The sequence below is a fragment of the Heloderma suspectum genome, chromosome 6 (assembly GCF_057233095.1).
Source record: "Heloderma suspectum isolate Gila_16-S chromosome 6, 16-S_ref, whole genome shotgun sequence".
NCBI lineage: Eukaryota > Metazoa > Chordata > Lepidosauria > Squamata > Helodermatidae > Heloderma > Heloderma suspectum.
The window spans coordinates 10,832,495-10,847,920 of record NC_139463.1 but is presented as its reverse complement, the minus strand read 5'-3'; the positions used below and the strand labels follow the sequence as shown (position 1 = coordinate 10,847,920).

At 43.3% G+C, this 15,426-nt stretch overlaps 1 protein-coding gene across 1 annotated transcript in view; it reads right to left on the bottom strand.

Moving 5' to 3' along the window:
• Positions 1-14,301, bottom strand: part of JHY (junctional cadherin complex regulator) — a 37,116-nt gene extending 22,815 nt beyond the window's left edge. Inside the window, exons 1-3 of the mRNA XM_084807218.1 lie at positions 14,265-14,301; positions 12,027-12,546; positions 6,665-7,166 (exon numbers count right to left, since the gene is read on the bottom strand). Coding sequence (XP_084663344.1) covers positions 6,665-7,166; positions 12,027-12,346 — 822 coding nt within the window. The 5' untranslated portion in view covers positions 12,347-12,546; positions 14,265-14,301. The remainder of the gene's footprint in view (positions 1-6,664; positions 7,167-12,026; positions 12,547-14,264) is intronic.
• Between the last annotated feature and the right edge of the window lie 1,125 nt (positions 14,302-15,426).

The following is a 15,426-nucleotide window of genomic DNA, read 5'->3' as shown; positions in this document are numbered from 1 at the left end:
AGGGTTGCTAACCCATTTCTCCCATGCCATGGTCTCAACATCCACCCACTTCAGAAGAAGCTGTTCCTTCGCACAGGAAGGAAGTGTCCATTAATGTCACTGGGAGCTTCCCTCCCATGCCAAATAGCAGCTGGGGGAGGGGGCTGTCAGGTTTGTGGTGTGGAAAGAAAACCCCCCCCCCATGCTCCTGCATGCCACAGTTATGATCCAAATTGGGTGGCCCAGCAGCTCTTATGGACTGATTGATTATATTTTTAATCCACCCAATAACCAATGTTCTCTGGGTGGATTACTAACGGTTAAAAGAATAAAATACAATGCAAATGGTTAGAAGGATGCAATACAAAAGAACAAACAGCAGAGGATATATAAGAACACTCATAAAATCTAAAAAAACAAATCCCTAAATTGCAGGGGAGAAAAGGAAGGTCGTTGCCTGGAGCCAAAGAGATAACAATGTAAGTGCCAGGAAAGACTCCTTAGGGACGGCATTACATAAATGGAGTGCCACCACTGAGAAGGCCCTCTCTGTCATAGCTACCACTTAACGTCCTTCAGCAGGGGCACCTGGAGGAGAGCCTCCAAAGATGACTGAAGGGTACATATATTTTTACTTTTTAAATTTAAATTAAAAAGAAAAAAGAAGAAAGAGATACATGCAATATTAAACCATGTATTTAACGTCATGTGTCAGCTAGCCCTCACCTCAGAGCGAAAGCTGGCTGCAGTTCCTGAGTCGGGTGTGCCCTTGGTCACAATTTCAGAATTGTTGCCATGAAACAGAGGGAAAGGCCCACGCAAAAGTCACGTAGGATCAGTCAGCATTGGTTCCATATTAGAGATGGGAGAAAAATAAGGTTGAAAGACAGTGGCTTGCCCAAAGCAATTGTGGGGCTCAGATGTGGAGCTGAGCTTTTTGCCCAGGACCTTTTAGCTCAGGGGTCCTTGGCTCAGTTCATACGTGATGCCAAACCTTGACTTGGCATTATGGGAAGGAGCCCTGTGCTTGCGTACTCCCCTCTGCCTCTCCTTCCTCTGCTTGCGTGCTCTGCTTCAATGCTGGACTGATCCAATTATAGTTTGTCTCTACATCTGAACTGGAAAACGATGGTTTGTGATTGCCTTTGAAACTAGGATTGGGAACTTGGGCTTTCTAGAAACAGAGCTGAAAGGCAGGATACACATTGTAAAAAGAAATGAACCATAGTTTGAAGATGGTTTGCAAACCTGGCTTTGCTAGTTTATGTTATGTTTTGTTACGGTTTATTCTTATGCCACTTTTCACCATCCAAGAGTGCACAAGAGAATTAAAATACATCATAAAAATGGCACAACAAAATTACAAACAAAAACAGAAGACAGCAATAATATCAACAATCAAAGTTAAAAGTTTAAAAATGAATGACGAGAGAGCTAGCAAAAATAAACAGCAACCATGAATGACAGGAAGAAAACTATCACTATAAAATGCTCCAAGGAAAAGAATAGTCTTAATCTCGGAAGGAGGACAGGAAGGAACATTTTTTAGTGGTGACACCCAGGTTGAGGAATGCTCTCTGCAAAGTCGCTTTCCTGCCACCTGTGCTGTGGTCTTTTGGGTGCCAGGTGAAGACCTTATTCTCCCAGGCTTTTTGTTCCTTCAGTTTTAAAATGGTGTTAGTACATTGTTAGATCTTTGCATTGCTGCTGGCTTTTACTTTTACTCTGGTTTTATTATCGGTTTAAACGTCTTTAGGTTTGTATATTAGGTTGTGTTATCTTTTGTATTTTATATTAAATGGTTTTAAGTTTTGTTTTGTGAACTGCCCAGAGAGCTTCAGCAACTGGGTGGTATAGAAATGTAATAAAAAAAATACACAACCTGATGTGCCCCTGGAGTTCCAGATTTTGGGAGCCACCACAGTGCTGCCCACACAGTGTTACATGCAAACATGAACCAGATCATTCTTTTAGCTACTACCCTAACCCAGCAGTGGCAAATAACTAGCCATTTTTTTTCTTACACTAGGTTTTGCTGAAATTATTTAAAACAACAACTCAATACCAATTAAGTAAGTGTTTTACTATGCCAAGGTTTAACTTCCACAGGATAACAAATAGCTTTAACATGCCGCAAAAACGCAATGCTATCTTGTTGATTACTAAATCTAGATAGCAGTATTCAAAGATATCTGCTACTCAGTAATTTATTCCCCCCGCTCCCTGATTTATAATCATTCCACAATGTCAATTATTTAATTCTGGGAGCTTTTCTGTGCATTAGCTCAATAAGTCATTTCTTTGCAATAGGTTTGTCTGTACCAGTCGGTAGAATGTTAGAGCAGAATAATTAGCCCAGAAGGTTCAACTTAGTCTTGGATTAAAATATCTGAAAGTACTTAAACCAAGAGCTATAAAAACCATGTAGCATTCTTATTATTTATTAATTACTGTTACATTTATAAAGCAGTTTAATATTTCATACTTATTTCACTGCCCAGACGCAGTGCACCTGAATTTAAGGTGTCCTTGTTTTGTTATGATTTTCCCTCATTAAATCCAAGCTGAGTTTCGATCTCAGCACCAGCTTAACCCTGGCTAGCTACTAGGTGGCAGCCCTGTGAGAAAGGGGCATGCAAGAGGCACACAACTGAGGGACAAATACTTGGGCTGTGGTTCTCATAATGTAGATGCTTCTGTTATGGGAGATCAGTGTACGCTTGAAATGTGCAGTATAATGACTAAGGCTGCAGTCTTATATGCAATGGTTTGGTTCTGGATTTAGTCATACTGAGACTCGTTGAAATCAAGGGGATGTCAGTTAATCATGACTAACTTAAGTCCCACTGATTTCAACAGGTCTACTTTAAGTATGACTAAAACCGGAACTGACCCATTGAACTCAGAGAGACTTATTTCTGAGGAGATATGCACATGATTGTACGGCAAGTTTTCTTCTTAGGTATGCTCATACTTCTGCTCTCAAAACAGCAGTAGTTTACTCCAGAAGAAAAGTAACTTACTTCTGTAATGTGTGCATACTGCTATCAAAGTCTGGGTGTAAATGGAGTTTATTATTAGCCATGTATTAGGGTCCCATTCTATGGCTCCTGAGGCTTGCAGGGGAAGCTGATAGCAAGGTCAAGGCAGGGATGAAGTAGGACCTTGGATAGCTCCAAGTGAGTCCTGATGACTGGAGCTCTTTCCTACTAGGACAATAGGAGGATGTTGCCTAAGCAGGGAGTTAAAGCCAACTGAGACCTTACGCAGGTTGACAAGACCTGTAGTGTGGTCAGCTCTGGCTGTCTTGGAGGAGCTGACTGAATTGTTAAAGGGGGTTTGCCTGATTTTGGCCAGGAGATGATGGAAGGGTGGTGTCCTCTGGCCGGGAGGGCCCTGAATAAGGCACTGACTGCCTTATCCCCAAAGTAGCCCATGCCTCATCCTCATCAGAATCCTCTGCTGCACACTGGAAGGTCCAAGGGCTAGGGGTTATGACAATCAGGCTTGTTTATTATTAGCCATTATCCTTGATAAGTAAATAGAACCTCCATGGTCAGAGGCAGAATACCTCTGGGACAGGTACTGGAGATAAACAGGTGAGGGTTATTGTCCTCATGCATGTTCCTGAATTGGATAGACCTTTGGCCTGAACCAGCAGGGCTCTTCTTATGTTCTTTTGAGTTGGTATTGCTGAACTAAACTACTCAGGGAATATGGACACAAAGGCACCCCATCCCCTCCTGCAGCCCCCTGCTCAGCCCCGCAATGCCTCTCCTGGGGGTTGGGGTACCCTCAGGAAAGGTATGGAATGTGGCATGGGGGAAGTCTGCAGTGGGAGGGAGTAACTGGAAAAAACTGGGCAAAGGGAGCTTGCAGGAGCAGAGGGTTTTCCAAGGAGTTATAGTGGGAAGGAAGGAGCAGAGAAGCCCCAGCATGTGACAGCGCCCTTCTCCTCGCACAGCATTTCATGCAATCAGTTATCATTGCAAGAATCTTAGGCACTTTACCTTGATCAACATTTCAAAAATAAAAGACTCCAATACAAACTCTGACACAATGGAATAAGGGACACACTTTGAAAGAAAGGCTGTTGCTTAAGGCTGGAAAAGATGCAATACATAACCCTGCGGTACATCACATATGTTCAAAATTCTGCAGTGGTAAATGAAGAAAATCATATCAACACATATTTTAATCTGGCTTCAATAAAAGCTGAGCAATATTTGTCACTACATTTCATTCCAGATGCAAAGCGGGGAAGAAATTGTCTCGGCTCCAAGTACTGTTAAGGCATTCTGCCGGTGCCCCCTAGTGTGTGTAGGGTTTTATATCAAGCTTTGGCTATTAGACTGGGAAAATGTACAGCATAATTTAAGAAAAAATACTTTTCCAAATTAGAGATGATCAAGTTAACTACAATCTAGACAAAACCCTTTTCATCTTCCAGTTAGGAAGTTAAAGCAAGTTTATTTATGAAAATGTGTAAACTTAATATTGTCTCCCACATAATTAACATTATGCAGGCAAATATGCCCTTTAGGCTGCAATCCTATAAACATTTACCTGGAAGCAAGTCCCACTGAACTCAATGGAACTTACTTCTAAGTAGACATGTATAAGATTATGCTACTATTATTGTAAAAATAGAGACTACACAAAAGAATCCCCTTTTTCTAGTTCCTTGGCTCTTACAATCCTTACCTTACTGCCTGCTCGTGCACTGCCATTTAGGATTGTGAGCTTATTAATCCCTTATCTCTTTACTAGGGTGGTCAGATGCAAAAGAAGACAGGGCTCCTGCACCTACAATTGTTGTGTACAACTGGTGCAACAGCCCTGCCCTCTTTGCATCTGACCACCCCAAGAGCAATAGAAATATGGTGTTGATCCCCTCTCGCATCTGCTGTTCCTGTGCCCCTTGTGCTAAAAGAGCACTGAGAAAACTGTCCCGGGTTCTATGGCTGCCTAACAGTTAGCACATCTTTGCATGCGTGAAGCTGTGATGTATGAAAATCAACACGGCGCTAAAAAGCGCTGCCAAATACTGCAGCGCTTGTCAAAGCATGCGGGGGTGGGAAGGAGGAAAGAGTCACCTTGCAAGATATTAAGATCAAACCACAGATATGTGGGCACCACCCCAAAAGACATGACATGTGTGACCTTCCAAACTCCAGCAGTCCTTGCTATCACTTTAGAATGAGAGCTAGTGTATTGTAACAGCTGTGGCCAAAACTAAATGGTGGATGCTTTGCATGCAGAAGGTTGCAGGTTCGAATCCTGGCATCCTCCAGTTAGAAGGATCTCAGAGAGCCAGTGTAGTGTAGTGGTGAGAGTGACGAACTGGGAGCTGGGAGAGCTGGGTTCTAGTCCCCACTTGGCCATGGAAGCTCACTGGATGACTTTGGGCCAGTCACAGACTCTCAGCCAACCTACCTCACAGGGTTGTTGTTGTGAGGATAAACGGAGAGGAGGAGGATAATGTAAGCCGCCTTGGGTTCCTTGCAAGAGGAAAAAAGGCAGGATATAAATACAATAAATAAATAAATAAATACAAAGGGCAGGGCTGGGAAACATTTCAAGCCTGAGAACTTGGTGAGCTGCTGCTGATCAGATACTGTACAATACTGTACAGAGTGGTCAATACGGTGTTAGGCAGACCTGTGGTCTGACCAAGTCTAAAGCAGCTTCATAGTCTCTGCTTCAAATCTCCCTTCAGCCATAAACCGGCTGGGCTTGAGAGAGCTGCCATATCTCAGCTCCAGCCCACCCACCCCCGCATCATATGAAGATAATTATATCAGCTTACTTTATTATTTATTTATTTCATTTCTATATTGCCCAATAGCTCTGGGCAGCTCACAAAAATTAAAACCACAAAGTGCAGCATAAAACAATATAAAATATGAAAGCTTAAAACCACAATACAGCAGTCCAGCCAGAATAAAACCTAGCAGCAATGCTGAAATTTAAAATACAGATTGAAACCACCAGAGCTAAAAGACTAGGAATCTAAATGGCTAAAATACTGGGAGAATATAAAGGTCTTCACCCGGTGCTGGAAGGAGTATGACGTAGGCCCCAGGCAAACCTCTCTAGGGAGCTCATTCCACTGCCCGGGTGCCACAGCAGAAAAGGCCCTCTTCCTGATAGCCGCCTGCCTCACTTCCTTTGGCAGGGGCTCACGGAGAAGGACCATGAGAATTACCTTTACATGCTGTTCGAAAAGGATCTGATCTACATGTACTTCAGACTGAAGTGTAGACTTAGATGCATCACTGCAGAGTGTGCTCTGAATGTTCCCCACACATCCCCTGCAATTTTTTAAAAAAAAACCCTAGAAAGTTATAACACTTGACAAGCTAGCTTTCTGCTTGCAGTGAGTTTTTAAAGAAAAACACAGGGAAGCATTAAAAATTTGACCTCTTCACCTGCAGTTTAAAGCAGTGCCATCCATTCTATTACCACAGGGATTCTTCCACCCCATTCCGCTGCACCTGTAGATCAGGCCTGAGATGTGAAGTGTTTCTAACACAGTAAGGCTACAGTGCTAAACACACTTACCCGGGAATAAGCTCCATTCAACACAATGGTACTTACGTCCATGTAGACATGGATAGAATTGCACTGGAAAGCGCTAATAATAATTATTATTATATATTCCAAATAGAGGCCGTTCACCTACCTGCCCTTGAGGGTCTTCCCTTTCCTTTTTACCATGGAGCTGTAAATAGGAATTGTTCTGTTGGGTAGCTAATCCCAAGGTGAGCTTGTTCTTTTCTATGAAGTCTTTTTCAGATCTCTGTTTAAATTCTTTAATTGGAAAAGAAGAGCTGTCACTGTGTGTACTAGAACTGTTGTCATAATGGCAAACTACCAGTTCCCCTTTTTCTTTATATAGTCTGTAACGTCTGTTGCTGACACTTGCAGGTTGATCGCAAGAGTTCAAAAATTCCCTATCAAATGCAGATGGTATATTTTGTGGTCTTTCCCGTAGTTGACGATTCCTGTATATGCACCTGAACTGGGAAGGACTGTGGGACAAATTGTGGGAAAGGATGGGCGAGCTTTTGTCATCCTCCTGGTGCGATTCATCTAACTCAATAAATCCTGCTTCCTCTTTATTATTCTTCCAGTTGGGATTGTATCTCAACTCAGAGTATCTGTCCACAATTTCCTCTTGGTTACTAAAAACAAAAAAACAAAACAAAAAGGAAAACTTTGGACCAAGAGAAACATCATTTTTAAAGGCTACTCATTTTAAAATCCCAGCCATAAGCCCATTTAAACCCAGACTAATTCGAACAGAGGCAAGAAATCGACCAACATATGCTAGTGCCTACAAGGGTGAATATAGTGGTTATGTTTTATTTGTGCCAAATAGAAAGCACCACCAATGTTAAGCAGCCATTACATGGTCGACACGAAGAGGTCACACTTCGTAAGACCCTGAGGGGGTGTCTCAAATCATAGAATCATAGAATATTAGGGTTGGAAGGGGCCTACAAGACCATCAAGTCTAACCCCTTGCTCATTGCAGGAATCCAAGTCAGAGCATCCCCGACACATGGCTGTCCAGCCTCATCTTGAATGCCTCCAGTATGGGAGAGCCCACTATCATGGCCTCCAGCAGCCAGTCACCAGTGCCTTACCTTCTGTACCAATAGCACTCTTGGTCCCCAGGAGGCCAGGCAGACTAGTCTAGGCCTCTGAATGACGGAGGACAACAGTGCCACCTTCAGGTTTTTGAGGGCCCCTGGGCAAGACTTCCTCCATGGGCCCCCTCCATCTGTGAGTCTATCTGCACACTGCCATAGTCAACAGCTGCTTTTGCTCCTCCTCCTCTTTCTCATCTTTGCTCCCACTTGCTTTCTTGCCAGGCAGAGATCCAGTGAGCAAGGACGCCGTGGCATCTCCTGCTCCTTCTCCTCCTCCTCCTCCTCCTCACCACCACTGTTGTCTCACCCAGAGCAAGAGGCAGGTGAACAAGCAGGCTGCAATGGTGAAGAGGAGGAGCAAGTCCAGGGGGCTTTCATCAGTGGGCCCTTACTGGGGTGTGGACCCTCAGCAGGTGCCCAACCATGCCTACCCTTGATGCTGGCCCTGGAAGACAAGCAAAGCTACTTTGGACACTATCTATACAGGCTATAAGCCTAGGAGAACAGTTCTGATATGCTTAATATAGATTTACTGATTCTAAAAAATCATTAAACTTCAGTTAATGCCAGTAACTGGCTATGCTAGAGATTCGCCAGAGACTGGAAATTATTATTTATGTTCTGGCAGGTTTAGCTGGAGGATGGTCCTAAACCTAGCAATGATTATTCATGAATGTAAATGATATGCATGCAGAAGAGCTATTTTGAAGTGGCCCAAGCCCAGAAATGTGTCAGACTCAGCCAAAAACAATGGTAATGCTTCAAATGAACAGAATATGATCCTGGAAGAGGCTCACTGTATTGAAATCCAAGAGCAGGGGTTCAACTGTATCATGCTATCCAGGGTCACCACAGTGAATCCAAACGGGGGTGAACAACTTCATCTCCAAAGCAATTGCAGAGAAAAAGAGGGCATCTCTATGCACCCCCTGCCCCTTCCTCCACTGAATAAGGGTTACATTGATTTTCTATGCATAATAAGATGGGGGGGAGGACAACAGATGCAGGGGTTCCTCTTCAAATTCCTAGCTTAGTAACAGATGCAGATAGGGAGCATCATAAGCATATGGCATATTTGTTACCGTTAATGGACTCCATTTGAGTACATACTGTGATAATTTGGAAGTACATAAAATCAAATTTCCATTGAATGAAAAGCTTCATGCTCTGTCAGTGGAGTCTAAGACTGGAGCATGTTTCCCACATAATTAACATCCTTTTCCACTTGCAGTAACATGTTCAATAACTAGCCACTTTGCCTGTTGAAGAGGCATATGAAAGCGCACTATTAATAATTTAGCCCTCTTTTATTTTTTGCCATGTTTGTTTCTAAGTAGGCCATTAAATGGAATGTATTTATCATTTTAAAATTCCGGCTTAATTTAATCCTTTTAAACAACAATTATTGCACATTTATGCGGCATTAATGCCTCAATGCGTGCGACAAATCCAATTTCTATTTGTGCAGAACAGGAAAGTTAATGCATCTCTCAAAGCAAGAGAGGAAGACAAACAGCCACTTTGGATTTTTTAATTGTGCGTTTATGCAGTTACTGAATAATAAAGAAGGCAAGTATTCCACTGGCACTTTCTCAAAAATCTTTCAAAATGATAATGTTTTCTAGCATAAGTATACATATTAAAACCCCTTGAAGGGGCTGCTGCCCAAAGTATACTTGTTTGAAATTAATGGAACTTAGGGCCATTTACAGCTATTATCATTGTGTTCATGTAAAGTAACTACTTGTGTAACTGGCTGTTTGCATTGTCAGCCAAGAGATGCAGATAATTTTAACATGAAATAAAAGATAGCACCAGTGTTTCAGCCAGGAAATAACAAAGAGGCAAACCTTAAAGGACACTAAAGAAAATGGTTCTATTATCTGCAGATGCACCACAATGTCTTGTCGCCACTAATAGTTTTGACTATAACATATCTTTGTCAGAGGCAGCTAAAAAAACCCATTTCACTATATAATGCAAATAATATGTCATAAAACCAGGGTGGGAGGTGTGTGTGTGTGTGTGGGGGGGGGAATGCTTTCTCCCCACTGCCAGGTTTTTTTTTAATTCCCTTGCACTGACAGCAATGAGAATGAAAGTAACCGTCACACCAATTTCTAGCACCTCGTGTGCCACCTCCTACTTTTCCTTGTTTTTTTTCTTTGGGGGAACTCATGATGAGCCACCGAGATCACAACAACTCCGGATTACGTTGTGATATTGCCTGATCTGGGGTCCCTAAGCTTTCTGGGCCAGTGGACACATTTGGAATTTTGAGAGTGTATCATGGGAGCTCCCACAAAATGGGTGACACGGGCGTGTGTGTGTGTAGCTTGCCTATTCACAGAGTGGGTGCAATGGGTGTAGCCAATCACAAAACAGAAGGCAAACTGGTGAGGCAAATAGAAATGTAACTTGCCCAAGATCCTAAGTAAAATGTAGACGTGGGGTATGAGTTCCGAAACACAAAACTACTCCAGGCTGGCGTAGTTCAGAGGTCTGACCCATGGGCATGTCAGAGGAACAAGGGGGCTTTGAATCCTTGGATCCAAGGCTGCCTCCAACACCACCAGTGTTATTCTGCAGGTGTACCAGGGGGGTGGGGGCACGTCTAGGGCAGGAGTGCCAACTCAAAGGCAGAAGAGTGCTTGTGTCACATTCAACAACCTCTCGGCCTGCCTTCAGCAGGTGTCTGAACTGCTCTGTTAGTACGCTAGAATTATGCCTCTTGGTGTCATTTAAAAATGTTTTTAAAATAATAAAAGAATGCCTGTGTGACCTCAGTGTACATATATGTGTATAACAATGCTCCTTAAAAACCTTAAACTTCAAAATCCGCTATTCTGTCAGTGTTCATAGTTACAGGATAATGATCCAAAAATGAGTGTGTCCAAAGTGTATCTGTTATTTTATCGCAGAAGGATATGCTGTACTTGAAATGTGATAGACATTATAAGAAATTGGAGTGCTTCTGTGAATAAAAAACATAACAGTTTTCTGTGGCGCTTTTTATTTATTTAATGCATTTGAACCCCTCCCCCCACTTCAATCTAACTGTTTCCAAGGCGGTGCACAACAAAATAAAAAGACAATAAAATCAATACAAAATCAAATGTAAAACAAACAGTAAGGAGCAGCTAATTACAAGCAGCAGATTAAAACAAATGAAAACTTTTTGAGATTGCATCCTTGTTTTTCTGGGGTGAGGAGAATTTCTCCCCACTTCTGCACCTAATCAGAAATCCAGGAAAGCAGTAAAATGAACCTTGGGCAGGACGATACAGACAGACACCTTACCAAGTAATTACACAGATAACAAGGTAAGTTACTACTTGGTAAATAGTTGCCTGCAGTCACCCATTCTTCTGCGTAAATGTGATTAAAACTGGGCTGTAAATAATGTTCTTAATAAAATGTGTTGTTATAAGCTATGTTGTTTTATTGTTGGATTTTTATTTTTTATTTTTTTGTTAAATTGTTTTTAGTTCAAAACTGTTTTAGTTATATGTTGTTTGTATATATTGCTTTTATGTAAATGGATTTAAACTTTGTATATTGTATTTTAATGTTTTAACTTTTGTAAATCGCCCAGAGTGCTTTGGCTATGGGGTGGTATAGAAATGTAATAAATAAATAAATAAAATATTAGGCCAACTTTCCCCAGCCTGGTGCCCTCCAAATGCTTTGAACTACAACTCCCAGAATTTCTGATCATTAGCCATGCTGGCTGGAACTGGAAGTGTAAAACATCTGGAGGGCACCAAGCTGGGGAAGACTGGATTAGACAAATCATGGACAGTAAGTCCCTACAGCAGAGGTGCAGAACCTCAGACCCAGGGGCCAAATCCAGACCTCTGAGGATGCCCAGAAGACCAGACCCTCCACGCCCCCCCCCCCCACTGATTGTTTGGTAGTTTCCCAGCTTTGGTGAAGATTTTTTTGCCCAATTCTGAAAGGTTGAAATGCCTCTCCTAAGGTTTAGTTGCTGGCAGTAAGAACTTTAAACTAAGAAATACTAGTCTTTTTGGTATTTTGGCACCACCATCTCTGCTTTTGCTCCACCCACCACTGGAATGTAGCCGCCGAGAGCTTCTCCGAAATGGACTGAAAGAGATTCTGTACCATTGCTCTACAACTATTGGCCAAGCTAGCTAAATGGAACCCCCATGAACAGGGACACTATATATCTAGGGTCAAAACATGGAAGGGACGATGCCTTCATGTTCTACTCATGGCCACTGCTGGATATAAGACCCTGAAATAGACAGATCTTTGTCTGACCCAGCAGGGCTTAATTTAGGGCTATCTGCAGATTTTTCACATAGCATGATTGAAAACAGAAACTTGGAGCCACCACGTCTCTGTGTTAAAAGGGAACTTCTTTACCTTGCATTCCTACAGTTTTCTTCTCCAGAATTGCCTCCACTTGGAATTTGTTGTGTTTCTTCCACATCCAACTCTTCCTCTCCATGCAAGTATTTTTCTTCTAGGCTGTCCTCTTCTAAGCTATCTTCCTCCAGCTGATCATCAGACTGGCCCACTAGCGTTTCACTTTCATGGATCCGTTTCTGAAGTTCAAACTGATACTGCATCTCCTGAGCGAGGCTTTCATAATCAGACTCACTCTGAGACAATGCTGTTTCCAAAAAGGAGTAATGGACGTGTGGCTGAACCAACCCTTTTTGGGATGGGCTGTTTGCATTCATGTTGCAAGCGTTCAAAACAAGCAGGAAAATACACGGAGTGCGACACTGTCCTTCTTCGGTAAAATACCACCCTGATTCTTGTCTTTTTTCTGAGGCTGTTTTCAATCATATATTTTGTTAGCCACTTTGCATTTCCCATGAAACAAAAGGAAGACTTCAAAATAAATAAATTAAAAGTTCAGATGTCCCCCTCTGGAATCCTAAAGTTAAACAAAAAATTGTGGATTTTAAAATGTAATTTAGCTCAAATTTGCAAGTATGAAAATCTGAATATTGCTGGAAAAATTATTAAGCCTTCTAATGTAACTTTTAAATATAATTACATATTTTTAATTGTTTAACCATCTCCTACCATAAAAAGGACATTACAGTCATGATCTAGTTTCTTGTTTACAACAATGGGCCTTCAATGCCTGCCTCTCAGGTTGTCTAGATTCTGAAGACAAATATTCCTTGGAAATTCTAATGGCTTTCATCAGGAGTAATCAAATGCTACCAGCAGTGTATCTGAAGCTGCAACCCTATGCACACTTAGGAGTTATTTCTGATTTAAGGATGCATTGGATCACCTTGCAAATTCTAAAAATGGAAGAGGAGCAGGATCACGTGTTGATCACGTGTATTTATTTATATTTAGAAATGTTTCTAATATTTTTTGAGGCACAGAGGCGGGGCAGGTACAATCAGATCAGAAGCAACCCTGGAGTAACTATACCGTAACTGTGATTGGCCTGAAATCTCCTTGGCAAAAAATATGACAAGAACATAAGAAGAGCCCTGCTGGATCAGGCCAAGGGTCCATCTAGTCCAGCATTCTGTTCACACAGCGGCCAACCAGCTGTCGACCAGGAACCCACAAGCAGGACATGAGCGCAACAGCACCCTCCCACCCATGTTCCCCAGCATACTGCTTCTGATATTGGAGGTAACATATAGCCATCAGGAGGTAGCCATTGATAGCCTTCTCCTCCATGAATGTGTTCAATCCTCTTCTAAAGCCATCCAAAATGGTGGCCACCACTACATCTTGCACTAGCAATAAAAGTCCGTTGAGCTCCAAGGCACAACGAAGTGAACGCAACTGACATAACACATATGGGGTCAGGATTGGAGGGGAGGGGGAGAAGGCAGGCAGGTGGATGCTATAGCTGGGGAACCCCAGAGGTCCTGCCAGATATGGGGTGCCCTTCTTTTAATATGTATTTATTAAAAAAAATAAAATCAATCCTGCCGTTCTCCAACAAGTCTAAGGCGGCCACCAACACAAGTTAAAAACAAACCGACACTGGACAACTTTTTAAAGAATTTGCATTGACATTGCATTGATTCGTTATTAAACGTGTACCCTATAGCCTGCGGCACACACTGCTCAAGAGGGCAGCTGACAACAAGATTAAAAATAAAATAGAAGTCATCACTTCGAAATCACAAACACACTTTTATACACAAACATTTTCTTCCCATGGGCATTGCTTACGCTGAAGCACAGAGGCACAGCCCAGAGCAAGCCTCCCCCAATCTGGCGCCTTCCAGATGTGTCGGACTACAACTCCCAGCATGCCCCAGCCAGCTTAGCTGGCTGGGGGATGCTGGGAGTTGTAGTCCAACACATCTGGAAGGCGCCAGATTGGGGGAGGCTGACTCAGGAGACAAACTGACCAAACCCAAGCTGCCCACTCCACCCTGGCATCTTTCCTCAGTGCATGACAGGCGGGAATTCAACAGGGGAAGCATTTTCCACCACTGCCCCTAGGAAAAGCTGCACCTGGTGGATTCTGCGCCTCAAAGCAGCTCCCCACCCCACCCCCCTAAGCACAGAGCAACAGGCAGTTCTGAACCTCTCCTCCCTCTCTCCAAATTAGTCTTTCCCCTCCATCCGCCCCCTGAAATTCGCTGCTCTTCTCTGCTCCCCCATTACCTGTTCAGCAGCAAGGCCACACGCTATTCACAGAGCCACTCTCCGCAGCTCCCGCTGCGCCACTAGCGTTGCGTCTCCATAGCGACAGTACACAGATGCACAGACCTCCGCCCCGCCCATCCGTCCACCCTCCTCGCCTTGTCACAGCGCGTACCAACTCTCCGGAAGAGTGCGAAAGGGGGTGGTGGTGGGAGTGTTTAATGCGCCCGCCTTGTGCAGAGGGAGAATGGTGCCTTCCAGCAGTGGAGGCTGGTGGCTCCAATGTCGGTGGGGCTATAAATCCGCTCTGGGTTTCAGTCAGAACCGGACAGAACTCGAAAGGAGCTAGCCAAGATGCTGAACCCAATTCCCCAAATAGCTTCACCACCTTGGATAACTCCTTTAGAGTTCTGACTAAAACCCAGAGCAGATTTCACCACCTTGGATAGATCCTTTATTGGTCTGACTGGTTCTGATTAAAACCCAGAGCATATTTCAGCACCTTGGATAGCTCCTTTAGAGGTCTGGCTGGTTCTGACTAAAACCCAGAGCAGGTTCCAGCACCTTGGATAGCTCCTTTAGAGACCTGGCTGGTTCTGACTAAAACCCAGAGCAGATTCCAGCACCTTGGATAGCTCCATTAGAGTTCTCACTGGTTCTGACTGAAACCCAGAGCAGATTTCACCACTTGGATAGCTCCTTTAAAGTTCTGACTAAAACCCAGGGCAGATTTCACCACCTTGGATAGATCCTTTATTGGTCTGCCTGGTCCTGACTAAAACCCAGAGCATATTTCAGCACCTTGGGTAGCTCCTTTAGAGGTCTGGCTGGTTCTGACTAAAACCCAGAGCAGATTCCAGCACCTTGGATAGCTCCTTTAGAGACCTGGCTGGTTCTGACTAAAACCCAGAGCAGATTCCAGCACCTTGGATAGCTCCATTAGAGTTCTCACTGGTTCTGACTGAAACCCAGAGCAGATTTCACCACCTTGGATAACTCCTTTAAAGTTCTGACTAAAACCCAGGGCAGATTTCTCCACCTTGGATAGATCCTTTATTGGTCTGCCTGGTCCTGACTAAAACCCAGAGCATATTTCAGCACCTTGGGTAGCTCCTTTAGAGGTCTGGCTGGTTCTGACTAAAACCCAGAGCAGATTCCAGCACCTTGGATAGCTCCTTTAGAG